The 27,909-nt window shown below is 37.2% G+C and overlaps 1 protein-coding gene across 3 annotated transcripts in view; it reads left to right on the top strand.

The window, feature by feature from the left end:
• The window catches only part of CNTNAP5 (contactin associated protein family member 5), a 286,068-nt gene that overhangs the window by 77,325 nt on the left and 180,834 nt on the right, over positions 1-27,909 (top strand). For all 3 annotated transcript variants that reach the window (XM_027461259.3, XM_038182237.2, XM_072040750.1), the window contains exon 4: positions 3,543-3,736. In XM_027461259.3, the coding sequence (XP_027317060.2) occupies positions 3,543-3,736 (194 nt within the window). The remainder of the gene's footprint in view (positions 1-3,542; positions 3,737-27,909) is intronic.

The following is a 27,909-nucleotide window of genomic DNA, read 5'->3' as shown; positions in this document are numbered from 1 at the left end:
TGTCTCTTGCTCCTTTGAGAGAGGGTATGTGGCATCTTCATACATCAGCGCTTTCCAGGTTACCTAAAAAACAAAAGTCCTGATCCAGTGGCTGTAATCTGTGCCATGCTTTGTCTATTCTATGATTATACCGCACTATTAATGATGGAATTATGATACTCTTCAATTTCCTTATACCCAACTGCAGAAAATCAGTTATACTAGTATCTGTTTGGATGTTCAGTAGCATTGTCTTTGGCAGCCATTACTGTTGTTGCCTTAATGTTATACATTCTTGTTTTAGGCCTGCCCTGATGAATGTTCACCAGGGTGAACATCACCAGTAGGTAGAGGGGCCAAGAGCCATAAAATGTTTGCTACACTGTGGACATGCTTTTTTGTTACTTTCCAAAAAATCTATGGGGAAAGGGTGAGTTTTGGGGTGTTCCCTACTGCTCCTCTCCCAAGGGAATGTGCGTATTGCTGCTCTTCTGTAAAATCAGGGTTCATAGTCTGAAATGTCTCTTGCAAGTCTGGCTTCTGGACTGCTGGACCAACAAAACCTGCAGAGGTGATGCTAAGAACAGGTGTCATTGCTGCATTTTGCAGCGCTCGCATCTAAAGAATGACATTTCCTACAGACGGATATGCTCATCTGGAGTGAAATGCAGTTCAGAGATGCTGTTATAGTCTGTAATTTGAGAGCTTGAGCTCACTGCAGATCTCCCAAATTTCCATTCATTGTGTATCATTCTTTTGACTTGCTTCCAAAATATAAACCTGTTGTACCATGCTCAGACTAGAAAACAGCAATGTATAATAAAGCAAAATACTGCTGTGGAAAGCATATTACCTTACTGCCTCTCATAGCAGTAGGAGGGAGAAAGTACAAACAACATAGAGTAGACGGTGGATATGATGTTTAGCTTAGTACTGGAAATTACCTGTGGTAATGAGCTTCGTTTAAGAACTTATATAGAAACTAAAATAGAGAAAACAAAGATAAAATTTCTCTTTTTCTCTTTTTTTCTCTTTTTCTCTTTTTTTCTCTTTTTCTCTTTTTTCTCTTTTTCTCTCTTCTCTCTCTTCTCTCTCTTTTCTCCTCTTTTCTCCTCTTTTCTCCTCTTTTCTTTTTCTCTTTTTTCTTTTTTTTGTTCTTTTTTCTTTTTTTTTCTTTTTTTTTTTCTTTTTTTTTTTTTTTTAATGGAAAACTCACCTAATGACTTATGAGCTATTTTCCACCATCTAGTTGTTGCTGTTTGTTGTAGTAAGACTGATTAAAGAGACAATGCAGGAAAGAGGAACATGCCTATATTTCTATTAAGAGTCACTGCAAATGTCTAGAATAAACTCTTGAGAGTGGTGAAAGTAACGGTTTTGTGCCACAAACCTGCCAGAACTTCTCCACTAAATATCAATGCTCTGATGGTTCCTGGAAGAAGCAACAGAGCAGCAACTTTTTTTCAGAGTCTATTTCAGATATGAGATGTTATAGTACAAAAGAAGGTTTCCTTCCCATGTACATTAGTCAGAATTCCTTACAGGTTGGATATGCAACTTCTTTTTGAACATCAATGTATAGTTTGAACCTTTAAAAAAGGGGGGGGGGGGGGAGGTTTGAGGGAACCGTATTAAGACTTCTGGTGTGTGGGCTTCTTTAAGCTGTGTGTCTGTACAGAGTTAAGAGAGCAGTCAGATATGAGGTGAGCAATGAACTTCCTAATATTCTAGTTAGGTCTTTTTCATGGTATGCTCATTGTCAAGGATGCAGTATTTAAGGAAGGTAAAACAATCACGATGGCAATTAACACTTCTGTTATAGCTGAAAGAAGTAAAATAAAGCATGGTGCTAGCAAGCAGTTTGGTTGCAAACTATTTTCCCTGGAACATTTTGGTAGAGAAGTGAAGATTGAGTCATCCAGTTCATAGGGATTGGGGATGATACTCAGTTCCACCTGTGGAATCAACACACTTCTTTTGCAGGAATTGGGACTAAATCCTACTTTAATGAGCTGTAATAATGAAAATTGTAACATCTTTTCTTAGATAAAATAATTTCAGTTGTGAGGTGGCAAATCCAATGTGGTCCAGGAAAATCAAGAAAATTTTAAAAGGGCAAAGTTATTGAAACAGAGGTTTTTGATATCAACCATTAATATGCTATTCAAGGAGCAGCTTTGAAACAGATCAGTTAATAAGATTAAAATATTAAGGTAAACCCAGCTATTTCTAACTGAAGTTTATTGATGCTTTTTCTTTAGAAATGTATATTTGGAATCATTCTTCTAGTTTACGTGCAGAATTGTTAATGCTTTATTCTCAACTCGATATTTCCCCTTTCCCAATGGAATTCTGTTCAGTATAATTGGACAAAAAAAAAAACAAAAAAGCTTTTGTAAGCTTTGCTAATAATGGTAAAACAAACAAGATGATAGGTTTCAGAGGTAACAACAGCCTGAAAATTTACTGCTTTGGTTACTTTGGAATAAATGACTTCTCTGTTCTTCATAGCTGCATTGTTCACTTATTTGTAAGGCTGGAGTGAATGCTCAACATATACCGAGAATAAATGTGTGAAAGCAAAAACATGGTAAAAGAAAATAAATGCAGACTATAATGATATAAGAGTATGCTAGAGAACACGAGATAATGTATTGCAATCTGAAAGGGTTCCCCTTTTTAACCATAAGCACACATTTACTGTTGGGAGTGAAGTGCTGTAATTCAAGCAGTGGTTGCAGTTCCATGTTTCATTGGCTTGACATTATCATGTTCCTGTTTAACCAGTAGAAGAGTGTGAGGGACAGTAGATCTGCTCATGTACTTGTAAAGAATTAACATGAGTTACAAACTTACTGGCTTACATCTAATCATAAAATCTCCATTCCTGAATGGAGAAGTGGGTGATGGAATTTGATAACTTGGAACTCATTGTCCTTGTATTTTATCTTAAAAGAACAAACCACATCTTCACATATTCATTTAACAAGCGTCTTTTGTGAAGAAGAGTTCGCTTTTCAGTGTGAAGTTAATTCATTTTAGTTGTTCAGTCTATAGGTCTGTAGCTTTACAATGTATTATCGAAGGGCATTTACAACCTTTAATTAAACCATATTTTTTGAACACTTAATACAGCAAAAATCAAGATAACTAACATTTTCTCTCATCTTTCAAAAATTAGCCAAAAAGAAAATGTCAAAGAAAATTAGAACTTAGAAATCAGTATTCCCAGATTTGCTGGAGCATGTGAGGAGGGAACAGGTACAATATTTCTGTCAGTGAAATGTGCCAGCATCCTCACTAACACTTGTCCAGTTGATGATGAATAGGTTTTCTAAAAACTCTTAAAGTCAGAATTCCTTATGAGCCTTAGGTCAATTAAGAAAATCGTAAGGAAGCACACTAGGTAACATATTTCCTAACACAAAAATTTAAACAAACAGCTTTATGTTTAGGAATTAGACTCCTCTGTGGTAACCTGAATTGATAACATGTTTCTTTCTCATGTATAATTTCTTGTGTTGTCATCGTTATCTACATTATTTTTATCCTATCTCTTACAGGAGCTGGTGGCTGGTCCCCACTGTACTCCAATGAGCAGCAGTGGCTCCAGGTTGATTTAGGAGACAGAGTGGAGATTGTTGCAGTGGCTACCCAGGGCAGGTATGGGAGCTCCGACTGGGTAACCAGCTATACGCTGATGTTCAGTGACACTGGCCGCAACTGGAAACAGTACCGACAAGACGACACTGTCTGGGTAGGTTTGAACTGCGGATGCCTTTGGCTCCAGATCTTTCTGGCTCAGGCTTGGCATGGGATTTGGAGAAGCAGCTTCAGCTTTATGTTGGAGGAGTAGTGTAGTGGTGAGAGAAGGAGAGCTGAGTGTAACTGAGCTACAGGGTGTTTTGATCTGAACTGATTGCATTGCTGACTGCAACACATGTTTAGGCCCTCAGAACTATGTTGTTTCCTCAAACTATGAGGATATGAAGAGCACTTGAAATGACCTGCACAATTCTGTGCCTTTGATTCAGGCACACCAGGGTAAATGGGACTAATCTCATACATACTTTCTCTGGCAAGTATGGAAATTAACTCTATTTTATGCACACTTGCTGGTCAGAACAAGGGAGCACACGCTGGGGGAGGTGGGTGGTAAATTGCTCCTCAGCTGGAGAAGGCTGGGGCTGCAGTGTGATTAGTGGACTGATTTAGCAGACAAGCTCAAGGCTTTTCCTAAAATTTTAATGTAGGCCTGATGCTTAATGAATGTGTTGCAGGTTCAGTGTGTGGCCATGCCAGGTGCACTTGGTAGGACTGTATGCAGTAACAATGCCACCTCAGGTGTGGAGAGAGAAGTTCTAAATATCATATTTAAAATGTGAATTGTTAGTACATTGTTAATGAATGGTAGCATCTTCTAGTTTTGAGGATCAAGAGCCTTGGTAGTGTGGCAGTATGTCATGGTAAATCAAGTATATTCTTCATGAACATAAAAGAGAACATTGTAAGGGTAGACTTCTGTTTTTGTCTTAAATTTTTCTTCGGTGAAGAACTTGCTTAAGTACTGTGTCACAAAAGGAGACTTTATTTCCAGAATATAATTATGAGTTAGAAATGTTGTGGCTGCAGCAGGAAGAAAACAGAAGGGATGTGTGGTGGTTTTTTTTTTTTTGGTTTTGTTTTGTTTTTTTTTTTTGGTGCATGTTCTATGCACTGGGAACACATGTACAGGATGGTTAATTTCTGTGGTTTAAAAATCCATTGTGTTGCCACCATCTTTGTTTTATCGTAGTTTGATTTAGGGAAGGCAAGTGAAATCCTTCTTCCTTTAGAAAGGCAACTTTGGCCCAAAGATGGTCGTAAAGTTGTCAAGTGTGGCTCTGCTTCATCTGTCACTTTAAAGTTATATTATGCTAGCTTCACTCCAGATGCGTATACTTTTTAAAAAATATATATATATATATATTTTAAAATGGTGGAATTTCATTCAGAACTGAATGTAGTTATCATTTAATCTGATGTTGGACTTCTACCCTTGGGACTCTGAATTCTAGAACATAGATATTTTTGTAGACTCAGTGTCATCAAATGCTTCCTTCTTTGATAATATTATGTGACATCTTAACATTTTTTATTAATCTTAAATTTAATTGTTGACTACATGTCCAACTTTTCAGTCTGTCTCCTTTTTCAAAACCCTTGACCTTTTATTTTATTTTGGAAATTTTTCCTCTTAAAAGGAAACTTGAAAAGACAACACATAAAACTTACCCTAGCAAATCTTCATGCCCTACAGATCCAATTTTGTGAGTTTCTGATCTGGCACCAAATACTGCACACAAGAATAAGAATAAGCCCAGCAGACATTTAACAGTGAATCAGGATTTATGAAGAACCTGAACTCTCTCGTTTTATTAAATGATCAGGTATGAAGGTGATTCAGGACAGACCCTGACACAAGTTCTAAAGTTCTGTTGTTGTTTTTTTTTTTTTCTGGTGGGATAATTTTAATATATTTTTCTAATGGAAATCACTATAAGCTATAGAGGATATTTATTTTTGCACATAGTTAAAGAAAAATGAAATGGAGTTTGGATGAGAAAAAGTAACAGCGGGGGAAGGATTTGGATATTCTTCCCTGCATGTCAGTTTCTATAAGTCACACTGACCATGGTTGCCAAAAATATAATTCAAATCAAGAAGAAGAATTTTCTTGAAGTCCCCAGACAGAGGGCTTGAAGGGATTGTTGGGATGCATAGCCAGACTTTGTTGGAAGGATCTGATGATAAAAATCCAAAGTGGGCTGACTTGACATTTCATTAGTCTGTGCAGTCCACCTAAACTGGCAAGTCTCATTAACACCTAAGAACTTGTATGCCTGCCCATGGAATTAATGAAGATCAAGTTACTTTTGTACATTTTTATTCTATCTTAAGGGAAAGTTGGTTCTTTTCTCTTTTTTTCCTGGCACTTCTGGATTTGTTTCATTAAATGAAAATAGATCTTGAGAGCCACTGAGGAAAGGCAAAGATGGTTTCAGAAGTATGTAAAGAGTTATGATTTCAACTTATGTAGCATTTCTGTTTTATTGGCAATAATCCTTTCCATAGGCTTTTTAGTGACAAGGAAGATAAAATACACTGTCCAGCCTTACTTGAAGATTTTTCTATAAAAGACCCCTGGATGAAATGAGGACAAGCACCATTGTGTACTTGTCCTAAACATCTGGGCTGTTAAATAGCTATAAGGGAAGTTCTGTATTGCTCACACCCCAGACAGAAGCATAGCCCTTGACTTAAGGGAAGTCGGTAGAGAGGATCGTTTTACAAGTATAGGAAAGTGGCGCCCTCAGGTAGTCTCCAGCAGTGTCACAAGATAAGCCGTTTCAGCAATAGCAATCTATATCCCATTGCTTGTGGAGGCCGGGGTGATCGGTCACAGCAGGATTCAAGGTGGGAGTCTCCTATGTCAGGGCTGATCAAGGTTACCTGTCATTCACAGGGAGAGGGTGGGGGTTAAAATCTAGGTTATTTTGAAAATAAGGCCCTTCAGAAATCTCTGGCTGTTGGGTGGGAAAGGCATTCCCTCCCTGCTGGCCTCTGCCAGCTTTAACTCTGGAGCTTTTTTTTTCATGTCCATAGGACAACAATTTGTCTGTGTCTCTCAGGGCTTCAAGCTTTTTAACATTTCCTTTCGAAACCTTTATTTGTAGCGAAAAGGGCTAGAAATCTACCTGGGTGTGTTGTTTTTTGTTTTGTTTCAGAAAGCTGTGCTGTTCCAAGCTTAAGAGGTGGTAAACACTGTGACTCATGGCTCAGAAGGGGCTGTGAAACCTAAATCATTATTGCCTGGAGCTCCTCAGATGGAGTCTGCTATATCAATATAAAGTATTGATATACATTGGACCTGTTAAGGTCCCTGATAGAGCTTCCACTTTTTATAGCTGGAAGTTTGTGTTTTGATGTGTGACTGTTACTGGCTGTCTCACCAGCTGCTCATTGGTGACAACTAATCTGTCATTTATGGCTGTTGGAAGGGAGGATTATGTGGAAGGGACCTAGGTAGCCTGGTAAACTGGTAAAAAGAAGGTGTAAAAAGTACACGCTTCCATGGGTTTCCAGGCAAGTATTGGATTTCAAGTAGAAATCTAAACTTTCACTTTTTTTTTAATTCACCTGCATTTCAGTGAAGGGAAACTATCTTGTGATGTTGTCTCCACTATGTATGTTAAAAATTGCAGGAACCCTTAACCTATATTCAGCCTAGGTTGGCTTGGAACTCCAATTTCTACCAGCCCATCTGTGTGACCCAGAGACAAAGTTGGGGGAGTATTCCCAGCTGGCTATGCCATAGAGCTCTGGGAGGAGGATTTACTGGCCTTTTCACCTGTTTCACATGTTGTGGACCATCATCCAAATTTGGTGGAGATATCAGGAAGGCAGTAGTACCTTTCAAAATCCCTGAGTAAATCTGTCCCTGGATTAAACTTTTCATTATCATGTCTTCACAAATGTCAGACATTCTATATTGTAAACAGTGCTTCCAAGTTGTTTTCAGCCATCTGGGTACAGGTTTTGTCCACCAAGTGGCATATGTGTCCTTCAATGCATCTGAGACCTGGATACATAAGTTCTTTATTGGGTGGCTGATAAGATGGATGTTTGCACACGAGTTTATATGACCATATCACTAGTAAAAATCACTTTCTCTTTATAGAGATTACAAGGCTTATTATCCTTCTCTCAGGGCATGCATACAGTTTCCATCAACTTCACTGTTAATGAGAGCACTGCATAGACAGATCGCGAGGAGAATCAGAAAACCTCTTACATTTTCACTCAGGCTGTGTTTATGATGTTAGTAAATTCTGCAGCTGGAGTTGAAGACAAGACAGATTAGCCATTTAAAACCAATTTTCCAACCCCATTTGTATTTAAATAATCTTGTTACAAAAGGACTGTGTGGTTCAGAGCAAACTAGGCTTATAATTATATTTTCAATATGGATAAATCAGCTGTGTGTGGACACACTAGCTATTGATTGGAAGACATAAAACATAAATCTTATGGCTTGTAACAAGAAAATGATTTTCTAGTGTTTTTAAGTGTTGAATAATTCAGAATTTACTTTACCTGCATACGCAGCACAGCTTGAGTCAGTCAAAATTGTGTATATTAGCGGGACAAAAGTGTGGGCTGTGATACAATGCTATTTCATTTTAGATAGCAATTTTTATGCCATCTATAGGGAGAAATACTTTACAAAGCTGAGAAACACAATTATGCAGGAAGACACAAAAGAAAGGGGAGGAAGGATGCATAGAATTATGTAGCAAAAGGAGAAAAGGGAAGTTCTTCAAAGTTTTTTAAAAGTTAAGGAATTGGAGATGAAGGGAGACTGCACTGACAGTGGTAGAGCACATTCTTGTATTAGAACCACAAAAACATGTGAAAAGGCAAAAAAGTGGAAAATGGTATAGATAACAAGGAGATAGTTCATACGCTGTGCAAATGCTTGCACACATGAAGCACAAGTTAGGAGCTCATTGTTTGTTGGTAAAGCTCTTCCACTGTTTACTGCATATGGAAGGGTGAAGATGACTTCAGGTAGAAGGGGAACAGCAAGTCCTAAACCCAAATCTGGATGACAAGATAGGAAGTGTTGGACAATGACACTTGGGTCACAAATGGTACAGAGTAGAGCTTCCCCCAGGGAGAAGTGTCACAAAATCAGTCCCACCTCCTGCAGGTGCAACGTGAGGACTGGAGAGTTGGCAGGAAGCTGAGGATGGTTTAGGAATGTATGCAGCTCTCAGAGGAGCAGGGAATGTCTTCAGTAGAGGTGGTAAAGATCCCTTGCATCCTTTTTCCTCAGGAAAACCCTTGCTTGCATGTGTGAGCTTTTGCTGAACCAGAGGCTTTTCTAATGAAATCTAGAGGAGGGTCATTCTTAATTGGTTTATAAATCTACTGGAGTGCTGTAAACTTTCCCATTTCCACTCTAGCTGGATAATGATTGTGGAACTGTTTTGGTGAGTTAATTATCGTGAACATAGTTAGAATATTAATCTTCTTGTCAGATTTATAGTTGCGCTAATTTATTCTAAAGCATCTTTTAGCTCCAAGTCCAAATGCCCTCCAAGCAAGACCAAAATTCTACCTGTAGTAAAGACAGGTCCTGTATTGTTTGCTTAGATGAGAGAATGAGTTTATTTGCCTTGTTATAACGCTTCCCACTGCCCTAGTATTCAGATATATTTAATCTCCTCTATGCACAGTAATTATTGCCAGGCAAATAGGTATTAAAAGAGTATCTGTGGATTATTTTCTTTTCCATCACCTTTTGCTCTCAGGAATGAAGGAAAAAAAAAAAAAAGACAAAAAAAAAAAAAAAAAAAAAAAAAAAACAGTCACTACTTTCAAGTAGGTACGAAGGAACCAATTCAGCCTTGCTGCAGGGAGGCAAGGCTCTTTAGAGTTTTCATCGCTTGTCCTGTAGGAGCCATGTTACTACAGCTTTTGAAGAGGCAACCATTAGCCATTTGTTGTATTTAGAACTGCTCTGATTTAAGACTACCTGATTCTGAGATGCTGTTTGGATGTTACTAATTTGCTTCTAATTCTGGTTTGGTTTACTGAGCTGGCTGCAAACCTGGCCTCCTGAGTATGTTCTCAGGAAATCTGTCTGTCTTGATACTGCCAGGGCAGTCCTCCTGTTGGGAAAATAATTCACCGTGTTAATATATCTGCTTTTGTTAAGTGCGCTCAGTATGGATTTATGCCTGAATAAAATAAATATACACAGATTAAAAAGTACACTTCAGTGTTGAGATACTCAAATTATCCTTGAACTAACTGAATTTTGCATGAATTCTGTGACATTGCAATATGCTTTTATAGTTTCTTAACTGTAAAGTGATATCAAGATGGAGTCTAGAGAATTCAATGCTTATATCATGATGTCCATCAATAATGTCTTCAGTATTTCTGTGCTTGGTATCCGGCATCATTTTACCCTTACCCAAGAAACTGCAAGAAATGTGACTGTGAAGTCACTGCTGTTGTCACTGACTTCCTAATCCTGTTCCTTCGCACATTGCCTAAAATTTACATTTTCTGTAATTATTTAGCTTGGGGATGCTGTGAAATGTCCCTAGATTTCCAATTTCTACATCCCATATTTTCTGCATGACCTGGTCTCTCCAATGCTTCATTATCTCAGGGATTATGAGGTGTGACTCTAGTGCTGGCTCTAAGAGTGGAGAGAAGGGTGTGCGTGGCTCCAGTTGTTGAAGGCTGGTCCTAAAACATTCACATCTTCCAAAGATCGCCTGCAGATTTGTCTGCCATAGCCACAAAGCTATTGTTTTCCCCTCCAGGGATCCACTAAGAGAATTAAAGTTAGTGGCAGCGTGCTAAGGTAGACATGTGGTAAACAGTGGATGTTTCAGCTCAGATGAAGGCTTTTGGCCACATCAGTAGATCAAGTTTCATTATTGTTTGCAAATCATATTCTATGGTATGTGAAGCTATAAAAAGGTGCCTTTACAAATTATAAATAAATATGGAACAAAGAGTGCTTCAATCCATTTATAGTTTCACCTCTGGTGAGCAAATGACCATTTGCAAATGGACTAAAATGAGAAAGCAGCATAAAGCAAAGAACAAACAGTAAAACTGTTTTGCTAAAGGAAAATGCATCATTAATTTGTTCGTAGCAAACAATTTACAAAGATTAGCCAAATAAAAACGTCCCAGGGATAAGCACTAAAGCTGATCCACCCACAGCTGAAAGCCATTCTGAAACAATAATAGTTGGATTGACTGTGGTGCTGTGCAGAGAAGTTACCTGACTCCTCAAATTGCTTCCAGAGCCAGTCTGCATGTGTATATTTTGAACCAAGAAAAAGCCTTTACAGAATGCAATATGCAAATATTTTTCTCCTACAATGTTCCCAATGAAGCCTATGCTAATTTCCATGGTCCTTCTGGGTCATATTAATCAGGATTGAGTGGCTTCTGGGGTTGGTAATGAGATCTGGAGGTTTTATCATTATAAAAAGCCTGTTTAATCCAAATGGAATGATTCTAAGGCAAAAAGCTCATTTATATTTTGTACTGCTGTATGTTCTGGTAGCAGCTAGATGATGGTGAAATGCACAAGAAGAACTTGACATCCTTCAGAGTTTGTGCATAGTCCTAGTGGGAAGATAGTGGGAGCTTTGAGGGGTTTTGTTCATGGAGTACCTTTTTTGTTTGAAAGGAAAGCTCCTGAAAATAGCACAACTAGTCAGTACTGGTTGTGCTTCCTTTGATTCCTTTGCAGTTGTTTGGTACCTTTTAGGAAAACTTAGAATGGGTCTAGGTGTCCTAACATTCACTTAACTTGCAAACTCTTAGCTAATGAGTAGTCTTACTGTACAGTACTGTACATAAAATGAATTGTCCTTCTGCTGAAAATTGTGTCACTTCTACTGATTCTCTCTATTACATTAATTGTAATAATTAACTAGTTCATCAGCTCCTCTTGTTGGACTTGGATTGTTCAGGTCTTTAGTAATTGTTATAGCAAGTTATCTATTTTGCTCTGAAGCCTTTCTAAACTTTGGTTTATTCCTGTAGCAAGAAGCTCAGAAACAGAAGTTTTGCTTGTGGTTGATGGAAATAATGTGTAATAATAAGAAGCAAGCTATAAATGAGCCATTGCAAACCACTCTAGGACTATGATTTTTTTTAAGATACTAAGCCTTGTGACAGACTATTGGCTAAGCAAAGCAATGTAGTATCATATAGGTATCAAATTTACTGATCAGATGCGCTAATAAAGCGGTGAGCACCTTGGAAGGAGGAGAAAGAGAATTACCATGATATCTGAAATAGAGTTGAGACAAGAGTAAGATGGGAGGTGATGCAGGAATCTGTAGTTATGGCCAAAGCTTCAATACCTGCAGTGGGTATAAATAAAGACCTGTTTCATTACATCTGTACATACATTAGTAAACCTGTCTGTATTTCTTTGTAATGTAACCATTAAATTTTTCAATATGCATCTCACACTTTTGGGGAGTCACATATATCTGTTCTGCAGCTGTCAGCTTATGTTTCTGGAGTTTGTAATCAGAGATTAAACAAAGTGTGAGCAAACCAAGACAGAATAATCCTTAAGTAGCATTACTTGAACTTTGAACCTTCAGAGAATAATATTCATGAGTTTGGGGAGCAAATACAGTCCTTGAAATACTATAAAAGTTACGTGTGTGTGTGTGTGTGTGTGTATATATATATATATCCATCCCTTTACGGCTTCAAGGAGAAATGAGATTTGGCTCAGAAATAAAACCTAGCAAAGCAGTTGTGTTCAGGGAACACTTAATGTAAGTCACTTATTTTTAATCTAAATATGCAGACTCCCACATTGGTGATCAGAATGGACAAGCCTTCTCTGCAGACGATTCTTCGTTTCCTGAGACACGGTTTGATGAGCTCTGGAGAATTTATGTGGAAAGACCAGCTTCCTTTGAGAACTGAGCCTAAACGTGAAATATACACCAAAATAATGATTTTATTTACAACAACTTACATTCGGAAATTAGATGTATCAGTTTAAAATATGCTTCATAGTTGTCTCAGGAGGGTCACTGTCCTGATTGGAAGTCAAACAAGCATCCGAACTTGTACCAGTTCATTTAAGAAAGTTGATCCAAAAGAACTATATACCTTCAGCTTGAGAACTGTTTTGAAGACAAAAGCAATTCTGGCAAAGCATTGTAATTCTATATAGTCCAATAAATCCCCACAAATCTGAGGTTCAGGTCTTGTGGGATGGCACTGGGGCAAAAGCTGGTTTTGGCTGATGCTTTCAGATCTTTTCTTTGGGTGATGTTGGGGGATAATAACAATGTATTGAGATTGCAGGGTGGGATTTCTGTAGCAGCATCAAAAGAAAACTTCAGTCTAACTCTGGATCAGGGTTTTTTAATTCTACTCTCATGTTGTCACCGGGAGACTGCTAAATGTCTAAAGTGAGTGTCCTACATTCTCCATGTCAGACCCCAGCCTGTGTTTTCCTGATAGTCTTAGGGCACAGATGTTCATTCTGTACCGTACTGCTTGTCCACAATTATTCATCTCTCCTTGTCAAGTCCTTCAGACTCAAGAGCATTTGGATATTATATATTGGATATTATATCAGTCATATAATGTGCATAGTGAACAGAATATTTTCATTATCGGTGTCCATTAATAATAATACATACAAGTTGTATGTATGTCACTATGCTTGGAAAATGCTTCTTGGAGCTTTCTTGTTTGGACCTCCATTGAAAAAAAATATATATATATATATAGAAAAAGTGCCCACTGGAAATCTTTCTTTGGTCTGTTACTCAGTAAATAAATACAGATTGATTTTAGTCAGGAAAACCAATATCAAGATCTATCCTCTTGATATTGAAGGATATATCTTTTGGATGGTTTTTTCTTGCATCAACTGGTTCTTCAGGGAAGAGATCTGCTCTCCAAGTAAGAAGACACACTTCAGTGGGTTGGGTTTGTTTGTTTGTTTGTTTCCTTTTTCAGTAAAGCAGTCTCTAGGGGGAAAAAACATTCTTTAGAAATTTAAGAAAAAATTCCACCCCATGGCTTTCAAGCTATTTTGCAATGGAATCATTGTTCAAGCATCTGTCATTATATTCATTATGTGTCTTTAGAATAGGTAATTTTCCTCGCTTTTTGATTTGTGTTTCAGAATGCATAAATTCAGGCTTTTATCTGCATCTAATATGTGGTCCTCTGCAAGCACTTTCTACTCTCTTTAAACTTTCTAATTTCAGTTTGTTTCTTGTTACAAGATCACAAAAACAAATGATTTATGCTGAAGAAAATTTGGAGCTAGTGCAGTGATAAATGTAGTTTGTTCTTGGTTTTGTTTTCTGTAGAAGGAAAAGCAAAACTTGGTTTTGGTGTTGAGAGCAGCCTGTAATGTCTAATTAGAGTTAGATTCTTTCCCAAGTTTCTTAGTCCTTTCAGTCAGTAAGGACAGCTGAAGTGTGCATATGACTTCTGTAAAGAGCACATCATGTTAACAAATTAACTCCCCCCACAAAAACAAACAAACAAACAAAACAAAACAAAATTCTATCAGCCAAAGCAAAAGCTATCCTAGCAGAATTATTTAGAAAATTTTGTGAGAGGTGATCTCCTGTCTGTCTATCTACAGAACATTATATATGTATAAATATGCATTAAAAAATAAAAATAAAAAATGATTATCCTTAGGGAAACTGATTCTTTCAAATCTGATGGCTGTGGAGGTCATGTCTAGTAGCTTCTGGGTGTGTTGCAGAAGATATTCTGAATTCCCTCATTAGAGGAGGAAATGTCATGTTCTGCAGCGATGCACAAGATATCTTCACAACTCCCCTACTTGTGCTATTCACCACCACCATTATTATTATTATTATTATCCTTTAACATCTCTTTTATGTCTTTTATGTGTCTTGTTAGACTGGGCACATATATTACAATGATGAGGATATCAAAGATGAAAAATTAAGTAGCCTTTAGTTTCCTACAGAGTTCGGAGGGTTATCTAATTTCTCTGTGGAACTTATCAAGTAGAAAAGGGTCTGAAGATGGTTCTTGAGGTTTTGGAAGATCTCATCATCTCCTTTGTAGTTGGGCAACTTCCTGTTACTACCACTTGCTTCAAGTAGTTACTGACTTTAAAAAATGCTTTCTGAAATCAGTGAGGTTATTCAGGTAAAAGTAACTACTCATCTGAATTTTAGCCTGTGATCTGGCACGCGTGCTGAACTCATGCATTTCCATTTGCAGAATAAGCCATGAAGCACAACAATTTAGAAATGAGAAAATCTGAAATGTTGATTCCAAATAAGCCTATAATAGAATTTCCAGAAGTGCCAGGATTTCATCCCACACCTGTAATTAGGTACTGAACATAACATATTATAGAGTAAGGACCATGCAATTATGTACTTGCTGAACTTGAAAGTTGTGCAGTTTTCTCCTTTGCTGTGAAGCTTCTCCTCTTTTTCAGATAAACTGTTTCATTGCCTATTTGTCTCTTGAGTGTTTTTTTCTTGCCCACATTTTGCGTCTGGCTAGACTTAATAAAAGCAACTGAATATCTGAAGTCTGAGTTTTAAAAATACGAGCTGTGATGGCACATTCCCTGGACTTTTCACTGCCTTCCACCTAACCCTGTTTCTTTTTTTTCCCCTCTACAAATCTGGAAGTCAGTTTTTAGTGCTTAGCTTTAGTATTTGAAGGCTTATATTAGAACCTGTGATTATAATCTATATTTGGTTCCTATCAGACATCTGGTTACTCCTTTGTTAAAATATGTGCCCTATTTCACGTGTGTGTGTATGTGGTAAAGCATGCATTATTATAAAGGTTAACAAAGTGATTTGCAAGGAATAATCTTATGAAATTATATTCACAGATACCTTAAGAAAGGTTTGAAGAGTTATTGGCAAACATGAAGAGCAGGTGTGTGTGTGTTATATAAAAATAAATTAAATGTGCAAGACAGTGGAGAAGCAAATCAGAGAGAGGAAAAGCAGAATTTCATGTGGCATTCATCCTGCCATGTCTGTGAGAATGCGGCAATGATGATTTTTAATTACTATGATGAAAATAACGATGATTCTGCTGTCATGTTTTTACGATAGCCTCAGGAGTATAAGTAATTATGTGATCAGTTGATTCTACATATTCACAAATGTAGCTGTTTATCATAATTTGTTTAGTCACTTGGATGTAGTCCAGACTCTTATTTCATACACTTAATTGTAAAAAGGGCAAGTGGAAGGAAACATTTCCTTTTGTTGCATGTACCCAATCAAAGTTGGTTCTATTAATAGAATCTATATTATCAATTGTATGCTTGTTTATTCCAGGTTTAAAAAATGTGCGCACACAGTACAAAACACTGAGAACAGAAATACAAATAACACAAAACAAATAATAAAAATAATAATAATAAAAATCCTCAAACAGAAGTGTTACAGTACACACCTACATTTCCTCTTTGGATACTCTTTCAATGGTTACCTAAAAATTACGTATTTGCTGCATTTTAGCTGCATAAAAATTGGATGTTCAGTGATTAAATTAGATGGAATTTAGGGGTCCAGCTTTCATTTTTGGTTCCATGTCTACTAAGGCCTTTCCGTGCTGATCCCCATCCCAGTATTTTCATTCATGCACAAACTTGTGCTGATTTCAGGACCTACAAAACTGTTGTTATTTATAAAACTGTTTTGTCATAAACTGTTTTTGATACCTTTGTGGCTGCCAGAAAATTTTGTCTTACCTGCTCTACTTTCTCCCAAAGACCCTTGGTTTTGGCATTGAAAAGAAAGAGGCGCACAAAAAAGCTACTGGTGGATGTTCAGGTGTATAGCCAGTTTCCAAGATACTACTACACAGTTGCATGCTCAGTTGTACGTTGTATTTTTGGCTGATTCTATAATGTTATAAACTGGCTAGAATATTAAGTAGAAAGAAAATGTTATGCTGTAATTTAGTCATAACAATTTCAGTGGAAGTCTCAAAAGCACTTTCAAGGCTTGAGATTTTTCTGATTTTTTTTTTTTTTTTGATTCTTATTCCACAGTAGGATGTGATTAAAACTTCAGCCATCTTGACACCTTGGACTTAGACAATATTCGTCTTAGTTATTTTGAGACAGAGAGGCAAGTTAGTGAAAAGGTACTTTATTTTATAAAATAAATTTATGCTCGGAATCTTGGAGCAAAATTAAAAGCTCAATATACTGATGGTGCCTTCCTGCAGTCTAACAGCACTTTATTTATGTACAATAGCAATGTTTTTTCCTATATATTTCTACACTGAGAATGTAGAAGGCTAACTACTTATCTAATGCTGCCTGTTGCATGACCCTCTTGCTGCCTTCTAGGGGCCCTTATGTGTTCAAGCACAAAACTTAATGCGGCATCAAATGGTCCCAGAGGGTTTCTTTGTCTGGGCAGCAGCAAGCACACTAATTACAAACAAAACACCACAGTGCCCCTGGTGACATAGCAGACCAGTCAGGCCTAGATATCTTGCAGCCCTGGTCCAAGACAATGAGCCATGGCCTGCTTTTTATCAGCTTGTCTTAAATTCCCTGATTAGGCATATTTCTTTATCATATGTCAGTTGCTATCTTCCCGGCCCAGTTATACCTACAAGTTTTCAAGCACATGGTTATATGAATGGATTCATTGTAATTCAGATTTGATAGATAGGCTAGAGTTTTCAATTGTTCTTTGTAGTTGGTTGAAAGCTGAAAACCCAGTGTTTGTATTGCTTGAATCATGCAGATTGTTCATCTCTATGCGGCCATATACTTCCTGCTACCTTGGGCCATTCTTCTAGGTCTTGGCAGGCTTCCTTCAACAATCAAAGTAATACCCTTGCATTGCCGTGTTACTTTTAAAGTAGCTCTGATTGACAGCGAATGCCTCATCTCCTGAGACTTTCCCATGACAAGTTGAGGGGCTATGGCCCAGAGCTGCATTCTTTTCCCTCTTAGTTTCTGATCTTCAGAAGAGAAGATCATTAAGACGGAATGAAATGACTCTCAGGAGCAGTGGCAGACAGTGGGAAATGATGGGTTTGTGGTGAGGGTTTTCAGATGAAATGAAGAGCCTGAACCTGGCTCAGAGAAGCCAACTTCTCTGAAGCCAAGAAGAAGCCAAGTCCTTCACTTCCAAGTTAGCATGGGTTTTTAATTTCCAGGGTATCTGTTTTATGTACTGGCTGCTTCAGTTTGTGATGGCTCCAAGGGTGATGATAGCATTAGAAAACAGTGTCTCTCACAATTTCAGTTGGTTCAAGGTTAGGCAGCAGCAAAGTTTCTCACTGCTTAGATTCACAAGTTTGGGCAAGCAGAGAAACAGAACTGTAGGAAATTGGAGAACCTCCAGGTCAAGTGGTTGAAGATTTGAGAAATCTCCTGCTTTAACTAGATGCTTAGCTGAGAGGTTTAGAATTAGGGTTTGTAACTTCAAAAACTTAAATCTTCTGAAGTCTTTTTGTAAGTCTTTACATGAGTCTAGTTTTATGGTTATATAAATTTTGGGATAGTGGTAGAAGGGACTCTCTGTTCCATCATGGATAAATTGTAATGAAATGGCAGTAGACTTAAGCAGATCAATATCACTCTTCTGTGCAATTTTTAAAAAACAAAGTTACAGCAGAAAAGCCAGTTATTGCAGTGCTACTTAATTCACTTAGTAATAGAGTGCATTGATTGATATTATCATAAATAACAAAACGCTTCATCTGTGCCTCCTCATCGCCGTATCGTATTATGCGTACAGGCCAAGACTCAAAAAAAAAAAAAAAAAAAAAAAAGAGAGAGAGAGAAAAGAAAAGCTACAGCCCTTCTGAGCCTCAGGCTAACAAGCCTTATTGATTGCGCTTGTCATGAGTAATCTAAAGCTAAAAGATAACAATTCATAGGATTTGTATGTAGCTGTTGTAGACCAGGCTTGAACCCACCATGTTTTCTATATGGGCAATGTATACAGAAGCTGTGCCGATGCAGCTGCAATGTGTTACTGGAAGCTGAGTGCAAACAGAAGCCTCATGTTCTGAACAGTGACTGGCAAAAATCAATCTTAATTAGGCTGCAGATATTCAAGGCCACTTCTAAACCTGAACCTCTTCTTGATCCCCTTTAATTATGTATTCAGATCAAAATGACATCCTGAGCTATTATCCTGCTTGTTAAACCCACTCAGTCACTTGTTGTCTGAGCAAATGCATCTATGTTTTACTAAGCGGCATAAATGGTTTCCTCCATCAGTCCCCTTGCTGTTAGAACTGCAGCTGTGTCCTTCAGCATCTTGGTTTCCAGGGCTTGCTGCAAAACTTTGGAGTTACTTTATGGAAGTTATTTTTCTATTCAGACCATCCTGAGCTGTCATTTGGCCTCTTTCTCTGTTGGCTTCCTGGGGCACCTCTGTTCCTGGGTGACTCAGAACATTTTTAAGGTAAGTGCAAGGAAACAAAAGCTTTTTGTTGTTGTTGTTCTTTGTTCTTTTAGTACAAAATTATGTATTAGTATATAAATGTATTAGTACTCACTCACAACTACTTCTTCCCTTGCATTTCTCAGGAAGAGGCAGAGAGAAGCACATTAGGTGTGGGAGCTTGGACACTTGTTTACTGATTAGTAGGGTTGACATTTAGGATTAGGTGAGGAGCAAAAGGTGCTTAACCAATGTGCAGACTGATGATAATTTAGTGTTGTACATATGACCTTTCCTTTAAAAATGTACTGCAAACACTGCTTCCTTGGGTCTCAATGGCATACTGTGAGATAGTAAGAGAAACTGAGAAAAATACCTGAGGTAGTATAAAATCCCCTCAACTTGCATACAGGTGAGATAGTAGATGGAGTGGGAACATAATGAATCTGATAAAACTGTATTTCTAATCTCTCAATATTATCTTAGAGGGATGGGCAAAATACTGTGAGGCAGAACACTATAATCCCGAGGTAGCAAGCTGAATTACATATGAAAATGAAAGCTATAAAAATCATAAGATTTAAACAAAATCAATGCTAAAATGGGCACATTGGAGGTGATGCCAATGAAGGTCTTTGCTTTACATGGAGGTCAGCGCATTCCAGTGTTCATTCAGACCAATGGGTGGTATTACCTGTTTATAAACACTGTTTGGCAGAGGTCCTTTTGTAGGGCCCCTTCTTGTTTCTCTCTCCTTGCATTTTGATTTTTTTCTTGTTTATACGCTTTTCAGTGGAGTTTTGTTTCTTCTATTATTTAGTCCTTCTTGCAAAGCTTTGTTGGATGTAATTTCCATACTTTCTGTTTGTTATAGGGTGTTGTTTTTTAAAAAAAAAACTTTTATAGCACTGTTTTTGCTGATACTGAGCTACTAAACACTAATGCACTGCAGACAAAAATGTGTGTGTACATATATATTGAATGTTACCTCTGAGATGTAGCAAAGGAAATATTCGTGTTCCAGTCCTGTAAGAAATATTATGAACTCAAATTTTCAGGAATCAGATAAGAAAAAAATAAAATCTCAACTGCATCAAGCTTAGTTCTTTGAAATGTACTTTATCATACTTTTTCCAGAGGATATAGTAGGTTTGTTTTTTGGTTGCTCTAATAGCAATTTTGACCCCATGTGTCTTTGTCACTACTGTGACCTAGAGTCAGTACTGTCTGGTTTTTAAGGTGCTGTCATCATGAAAAAGTCACATGGGAGTGACATATTCTGATTTGTCTTCAGGGAGGTCCTGGCAAGTGCCCTGGACAATGTATCAAAAGTAGAGCCAAGGAAATAGGATTCAGGAGAAGAAGGGAATTGTACTGAGGACAGCTGCAGTGTGGGCTGGTGAGACTACAGGACACCAAAGATCCTGTTGTGTATGTGGATGCTAACAAACTCTTTGTCTGTTGTATATTGCTGTTCACTTTTACTTTATTTCATCATTTGATCAGAGACAAAAGCTTTATATAATTTTTAAAATTGATAACATGGTTAGTTAATGTGATTTATGTTCTTAAGTTGCAAATATTGTTGATAAGGTTGGTTTGTTTGTTTTTTTTTTTTCTCTTTTCTATTTAAAATTTAAAGGAGAAAAACATTTGTTGACCTGACATAATGTTAGGACTATCTCATAGAGGGGATCTGAAGTTACATGCTACATCTTTATTTCATTACTATATTTAATAACTTAGATTATCTTTAACATATAGTCCTTTAACATGTTGTCCTGTGATCCTATTAGTAAACAATGGATCAGAAATTCAAAATAATTCCTTAGTATTCACTTTAGACAATAAGCATTCTAAGCTTTACCATTAGACTTTTTGTTATCTTTTCCATATATATACATTTTTTGTTGTTTTTCTTCGTTTATTTTAAAGTTTTCACATGTCCTGGAGTGTACTCTGGAGAAATAATTTTATTTATTTATTTATTTATTTTGCTTTCTGGGCAAAATCATGACCTTCAACTTTCCTGCATCACCACTGGCTAATGACTAACTTTCAAATTAATATTCTTCTCTGTAAGTGATTATTATAGCATGACCTTAAAAAGTTAGCTTGAATTTTAGCCCAGCTTCTGGTAGGTCTGGGTTTGTAATGCATTCTTACTGTGTGTCTAAGATGGATATTTCCTTTTCCTGAGGCTATCAGACACTCTCAAAAGTAACATGCACAGTAGCTATAATGTTACACCTAGTTTTTATGATCTGAGTGGACTGGAAGCATTCAAAAACATGTAATGATACTCAAGATCAGGGCTGAATCTGACCTTATATTACACAGGACAAAACAGAGGGTAAACAAATATATTCAGATGGAAATTAATGTTAATTTACTCCCATCTCCCTAAACCTGCCAGAGGTCACTACTCATCTGGGCTATTAAAATGCTAGTGTTCCCAGACTCAAACAAAACAAAAACATACCAAGCAAGAAAAACAAACATACAAAAGTGGCTCTTGGCAGAACAATTCTTTCACCTATCATTAGGAATTTGTTTCTGCTAAGGTCTTTACCTCCTCCTTTCTCTAGAAAAGAACAGTCATGTTTTGAAATGATAACTGGGTGGAGCACTGAATCTTTATTGTAGCTAATTAGCTACTCTATCTTTGATATTATTTTGCTTTATTTTTATTATCTTTTTTATATTTTATTATCTTTTGCTTTATTTTTGACAGTGTTCCACTATCCTTTCAAGAAGTATCTTGTTCTGCTTCCAGGCATACTGACTTTCCAGCTACGCTATAAGCAATTATTTGCAGTAACACATCTTTTTAAAACACCATGTTTGTGTAAGAGTTGTTACTGTAAAGGTCATTACTCTGATACTATTACTTCTTACTAATAGATGGGGGGAAAACCAGAGTTGGAGAAGCATGAGCACAATCAGAAGAAAGACTTAACTAAAGTTAAATAGAAGAGCACAACACAAACATATCTTAATGAAGTGTTTTACTTGTCACCAATGCTCCATGCCAAGTCCCAGTTCACCTGGACAGACATCTGAAGGCTTATTCTGCTTTTTCTTTTTCTTTTTTTTTTTGTTAAAGATATGTATGGAGACCCTATAAGTACAGTTCTTAAGTAGATTAGACATTTATGATGAAAGAAATGGATGTGTTTTATTCTTTTTCAAGAGCGAGGTGAACTGTTTTCCCAAGGTTCTTCAGCTGCTCCAAGTGAGGAGGACTTGAAAGAAATTAGCAAGCACACCCGCCCATGCACCTTGATTTTGTTTAGCCTGGATATAAGCATAAGCCATGCCATTCTCCCCATCTCCATGTCTCCTGACATCTTAATTTCCACTGGAAATCAATATGAATTAGCCTGGAAGGGTACACAGTAACTTCTAGAAAGTCTCTGCTGTGGGCAAAATCAGGGGCAGTGAGTCTGCCTGTGAGGTCTTTTGTTCTGTTTTTCAGATGGACCTTTTGTATTTGCATTATCAGACTCCAGTAAGGATTTTTTTTTTTTTTTAAATATATATATTAGTAGTCATGATGGGTAACTTCAAAAATGCTCTTTCCTTATTGCATGCTAACGTGTGCATGGCAAACTATAAAGTCACGCGTAACAGTTATGATAGTGAAATACATCACTGACATAGTAATATAGTTTGATTTGCTTCAGGACCCGGCTTTGTGGCTCATCAGCATTTTATGTAAATAGGATGATTTGTTTTCTCCCACAGACAGTAAAAATAAGATATAGTTGATGATAAAATGTTCATACAAAAAAAAAATCCTTTTTTTTCCCCCTGAGGAAAGTACTTAAAAATGACAGAACAAGAAGGATATGCAAGAAAATGGTCCAATGAATGCTGGACTCTTCCTGTTACTATTGAAAGTTAAAATTCACACAGGACCAATTTACCGACTCTAAGTCCTTGCCCTCTACTCAACATTGGTGAGGCCACACCTGGAGCACTGGATACAGCTCTGGGCCCCAAGTACCGGACAGATAGGACCTAATGGAGGGACTCCAACAAAGGGCCACAAAGTTGGTAAAGAGACTGGAACACCTCTACTGTGAGGAATGGTTGAAAGAGCTGAAACTCTTTAGCCTGATGGGGTCTCAGGAGATCTAGTCAATGTGTATAAATACCTGAGAGCATGGGTGCAATGAAGATGGAGCCAGGCTCTTTTCAGTGACAGGATAAGAGGCAAGGGGCACAAAGTGGAACACGAGAGGGCTAAACATCAGGAAGCACTTCTGTGCTGTGCAGGTGACTGAGCAATGGAACAAATTGTCCAGAGAGGCAGTGGATTCTCTCTCCTAAGGCAACCTGCTTACCTGCTTGAGCAGGGAGTTTGGACCAGATCACCCTTCCAACCTCAACCATACTGTGATTCTGTAAAGGTAATCTTGTATTTCTGAGATAAAAAACACACAAAAATGATGAGCAAAATTACTGTTAGTGATGCATGTAGTATTAGAAGAAACAAAAAATATTATCAGGTGGCCCGCCTAAGCATCTCTTAAATATTCTCTTGTGGTAACTGCTCCCAAGATATGTGCAACTTTATTTGGAGTTTTCTCTCTCCTACAAAACTCTCCTCTCAGCAGAATTATTTAATTTCCTTGTGAAGCCTTTGGAGGTTCTCACGGTTTGACATATGTATGGAAACTGCATGTGTCTGATCAGTTTGAGGTATGTCCTTAGCTAAGATGTGAACATGTTCAGAGAAAGCATAGACTGGTATTTTTGTATTAAAACTACAGCATGCAAATTTCTGAAGTTGGCACTAAACTACATTAAGCAGTTCTGCAGTTGGATTCTTCTGCGGTGGGTCTTCTCTGTTTTCAGCTCCTGTTTTTTGTATCTCAGTTTATCATGGTAAATTTGTTCCTTCATCCAATTCTATGCCACATAGCAGAGAGGTCTCAAATCCCTCTAAGAAAATCTCCTAAGAGTATGAAAGCAGTAGTTTGATATCATTACATCTGTGAAACAGTGTCTTATCCTGTATTTTTTTTTTTTTAAAGTTCCTTGTAGATCTCACTGTTGTTTCTATTTGAATCCTATGTATAGTTTAGGATTATAAATTACTATAAATTATAAATTATAGTTATAATTTTGATCTTAATGTCTAATAGATTTATTCACCTCAATAGGGACCACTTATCTGTACACATCAGGAACTCTGACAAATCTATTAGTGCATTCAGATACACAGCTATGTACAAATATAAATAGCAAGGCTACAAAGTCAAGTAGAAAGTTAGGAAATAGCAGAACTAGTTGCCTGGGAAACAGTTTGGTTCATTTAATTATGTGTATTTTGATCTAAACTTAAAGGCCAGATTTACTTATTTATTTATTTTCTTCATGGGAGATACCTAGAGGGTTTTCTTCATGGGAGATACCTAGAGGGGAAAAAGTAGCTAGAAGTTTACTAACTCTCATATTAAGTGTGAGATAATTATAATAAGGGGCTCTCACAGAACTCCTGTAATAACCTTTATCTTTATTGCATAGATGGAATGAAAGGTCAAGATCTGTTCAAATAGTATCTTCATGTAACAGACTTAGTGTTCACTCCATGTTTTATATACATAATGGGTCCTCAGAGATTGCAAGGAAAGCAAACAGACCTCATCAATTTCTCTAATGATTCCTCTGAAAGATACTTTTTTTTTTCTTGGTTTGTATTTTTAGCTCACTCTAACAACACCTCTATTACCAGGCTGTCAGAGACCTCATACATAGAATTTATGTTGGCTTTCATAAAGAAAAATTAGATGCTATCTCAAGGACAGACTCTACTTTTAATGTCATTAAAACTAAATGAGTTATTGTTGACATTCACTGAGAAACAGCAAATAGAATTAGATGGTGAAAAATCTTAGTGATAAGAAGATGTGGTGGCTTAAACTGTCCACTGCAGAGAAGAGGTAATTTATAAGCATTGCTTTTTTAACGTATGTGTAACCTGTGCTTTTTGCTGTGGAGGCTGATTCTATTAATCCTAGGGGAGGGATGGAGGTTATGGAGAAGAGGTGTGGTGTGGATTTCAGTTGTTATAGCCTGTGTTTCTACAGCAGCACTGGGTACATAGGAGAGCAGTTTGGCACTGGGGTGCCTGAGCCACTGGGCAGCCTCAGCAATACGGCAGAGGAAAAAGCAGAGCTTCCAGGCCCCTTAGCTGCTGGGACCCATTCCCAGCATATGGAGGAAAACAGAATTCAAGGCAAGGGGGAAAATCTCAAGTTTGGTAGTGAAAAAATAGCTTTTGTAAACACAGGACTAAACAATACCTGTCTTTTGAGATCTGTATCTTTGCATTTCCTTGCATATAACTGGGCATGACTAAATGCTTTTCAAGTTTTAGTAAGAAAATCCTAGCTCTTTATTAGGATAAAGAAGCAGAGCTGGGGCAAGAGAGTTTCGAACGTACAAAATTCACACATTGGCACACTTTAAATTTATGCTTTAAGTTTATGGTTTTTATTTCATTAAACTGCTTGATTCTATAAAAGACAGGGGAGAAAAGTGAAGTGGGTTTGAAGATTTCTCTCTTCTTACCTATTTTGCCCAGGATTATAAGAAAAGCAGAAGGCTCTGGAGAGAGAGAGTTTTATAAAACTCTGAGAAATAGCTGTATGTTTTGTATACTAATCCCACCTATCTGTAGATGTGTGGTACAGATGTTGTTGGCTTTGTTTCTTGTGTAACAGGGAGCTGTTCAGCTGTTAACTCCAAAAGCAGAGTGAAACTGTACATGCATATTCTAAGGGCTCAAAGTATCTGGGAAAAAAAAAAAAAAAAAAAAAAAATATTGAATTTCCTGGTGGTCATGAAATTGCTATGTTTCATTTTACATCTGTGATATGAAAGGTGTGTTTTCTTGTTTTGTTTAAAATTAAACAGGTGAATTTATACGTAAAATCGTAATGTGTAAATGTTTTATGGGGGCATTGTAAGGAGCTATTATAAAAGAAGAAATGTTAAAAGAACATTATTAAGCTGTGAAGTTAGAAACCTGAAGGATAGAAAATGTCATTGCAAATTTAATTAGGCCCCCTAATGTGTATTCAGTAGGAATGGCTTTAATTACCTGATCACAAACTATTTTTGCACAGCATCTCCCATTCCTTTCAGCATAGAAGCTGGATAAGCTTTAATTAATGAGCAACTTTTTGGTGTTTTCTTTTCTCCTCAGTATGCAGATCTAAGTTTTTGTTTACTGTATACTCTTCAAGTCTAGCTCCAAAAACATAATTATTCATTTCTTGATGGGAAATTCTGAAGTACACTTCACAAGAAGATTATTTCACAAATATTTGTTTATTTTCAAACCATCCACAAGGGATGATAGGTTGTTATGATATTTTTCAGACAGTGAATTGTTACAAAGAGAAAGCATATATTAATTTGGAAACTTATTTTAAGGCAAGTAAAATTGTTTTTTAGCATTCTATATGCATTTAAGAAAAAAATCTTTTAACTTCAGTTCATATCCTAACAGGTGAAACAAATCAGATCACACAACTGTAACTTGGTGTTTTTTTCTCCATTCTAGAATGGAGTAAACATGTGACTTTGACCTGTTCAAAGAAATAGTAAGGGAGAGCAAGATCATGCCTTGTGCTGGAGAGATGTCATATCTGTAGACATATCATTAACACACTAAGCCACTATATTTGAGATGGCAAAGAGCCACATGTAGATTGTTGCTGTGAATCAGAAAAAAGCAGCTCTGGTGATGGTGGGAGGTAGCTATAAAAATAAACACACCTTCATTGTTCCGAGGAATGGATGCTTTTTCTGTATTTAAAAATTATTGGTTGATAAGTTACCATACTTCTTGCATCTGGAGCATGAACCTTTTGCTTATGAGGTTAGTCACACTTGTTCCTTCTGTTTGCCATTTTGATCTGCATTGTTTTCCTGTGATTATAGTATTTCTACAAAGTGGAACTACCCAAATATCTTGCAGCACAGTAGTATAAGTAGTTGCCTGAGAGGCAAAAGTGACTTGTCACTAGGAACATCGAGCCAGTATCTCTCTCTTCCACATGTCTCTTAATCACAGGTTTAGTGTTTAAACCAAAGTGGAAGGAGGCATCAGAATTAAATGAAGTGAGCCAGTTACCTGGTCCCTAATGGACAATTTGAATCAGAGTTCTGGATGGCCCTGCTGTTTCCATCTGAATGTCCATGTTCTAGTTTTGAATTAGAATCAATGAAGACTTTGAGCCTAAAATTCCCCAAATGTGGCTGAATGGCCTAAAATATCAGTTACTTTGATGTGCTCCCATACTGGAGTCTTTCCAATAATAAGCATTTTCCGATGAAGTGGAATTAGTATATAATATTTTAGAACAAAATTCTTCATCCTTTTATCTATAGTATCTCTGTAAAACTGATACCTCATAATTAGTAGTTTCTGCTGTCTCTGTAGTATGGGTGGGATTAAAGTGTATTCTCCTAGATTCTTTGGAGCCCTACAAATGAAAGTTACTGTACTGGCTTCCCCTCCTCTTGCTCATTTGTTGCTGACCACATGTTCTGCAAGGATGACAGTGTCAGGATGACACCTGCTTTACCAAGGAACTGAAACTAACACTAGAGCTTTCTAGGAACATTCTCTACTGCTGATTGAAACTGGGGTTCTTCGGGAATAAAAATGGCCATGTACTAGACGAGAGGGGAGTAGTCCACAGTAGTCTCTGTGGTACTGAATGCTGATATTTCCTAGTTTTTTTAGTACTTGCTTGGCAGCTGTAAAGTTTTTGACAAAGGATGGATGTGTATGTGTTGATGTGCAAGCATGTAATTATCTGTATATCCATGTGGTTTTTTGTTTGTTTTTAAATGAAGTGGAAAAAACAAATCCTATTGTGTAGTACCATTGTTTCTT

This window comes from Anas platyrhynchos, chromosome 7 (genome assembly GCF_047663525.1).
Source record: "Anas platyrhynchos isolate ZD024472 breed Pekin duck chromosome 7, IASCAAS_PekinDuck_T2T, whole genome shotgun sequence".
NCBI lineage: Eukaryota > Metazoa > Chordata > Aves > Anseriformes > Anatidae > Anas > Anas platyrhynchos.
The sequence above is the reverse complement of the archived record's forward strand: the minus strand, read 5'-3'. Positions and strand labels throughout refer to the sequence as shown.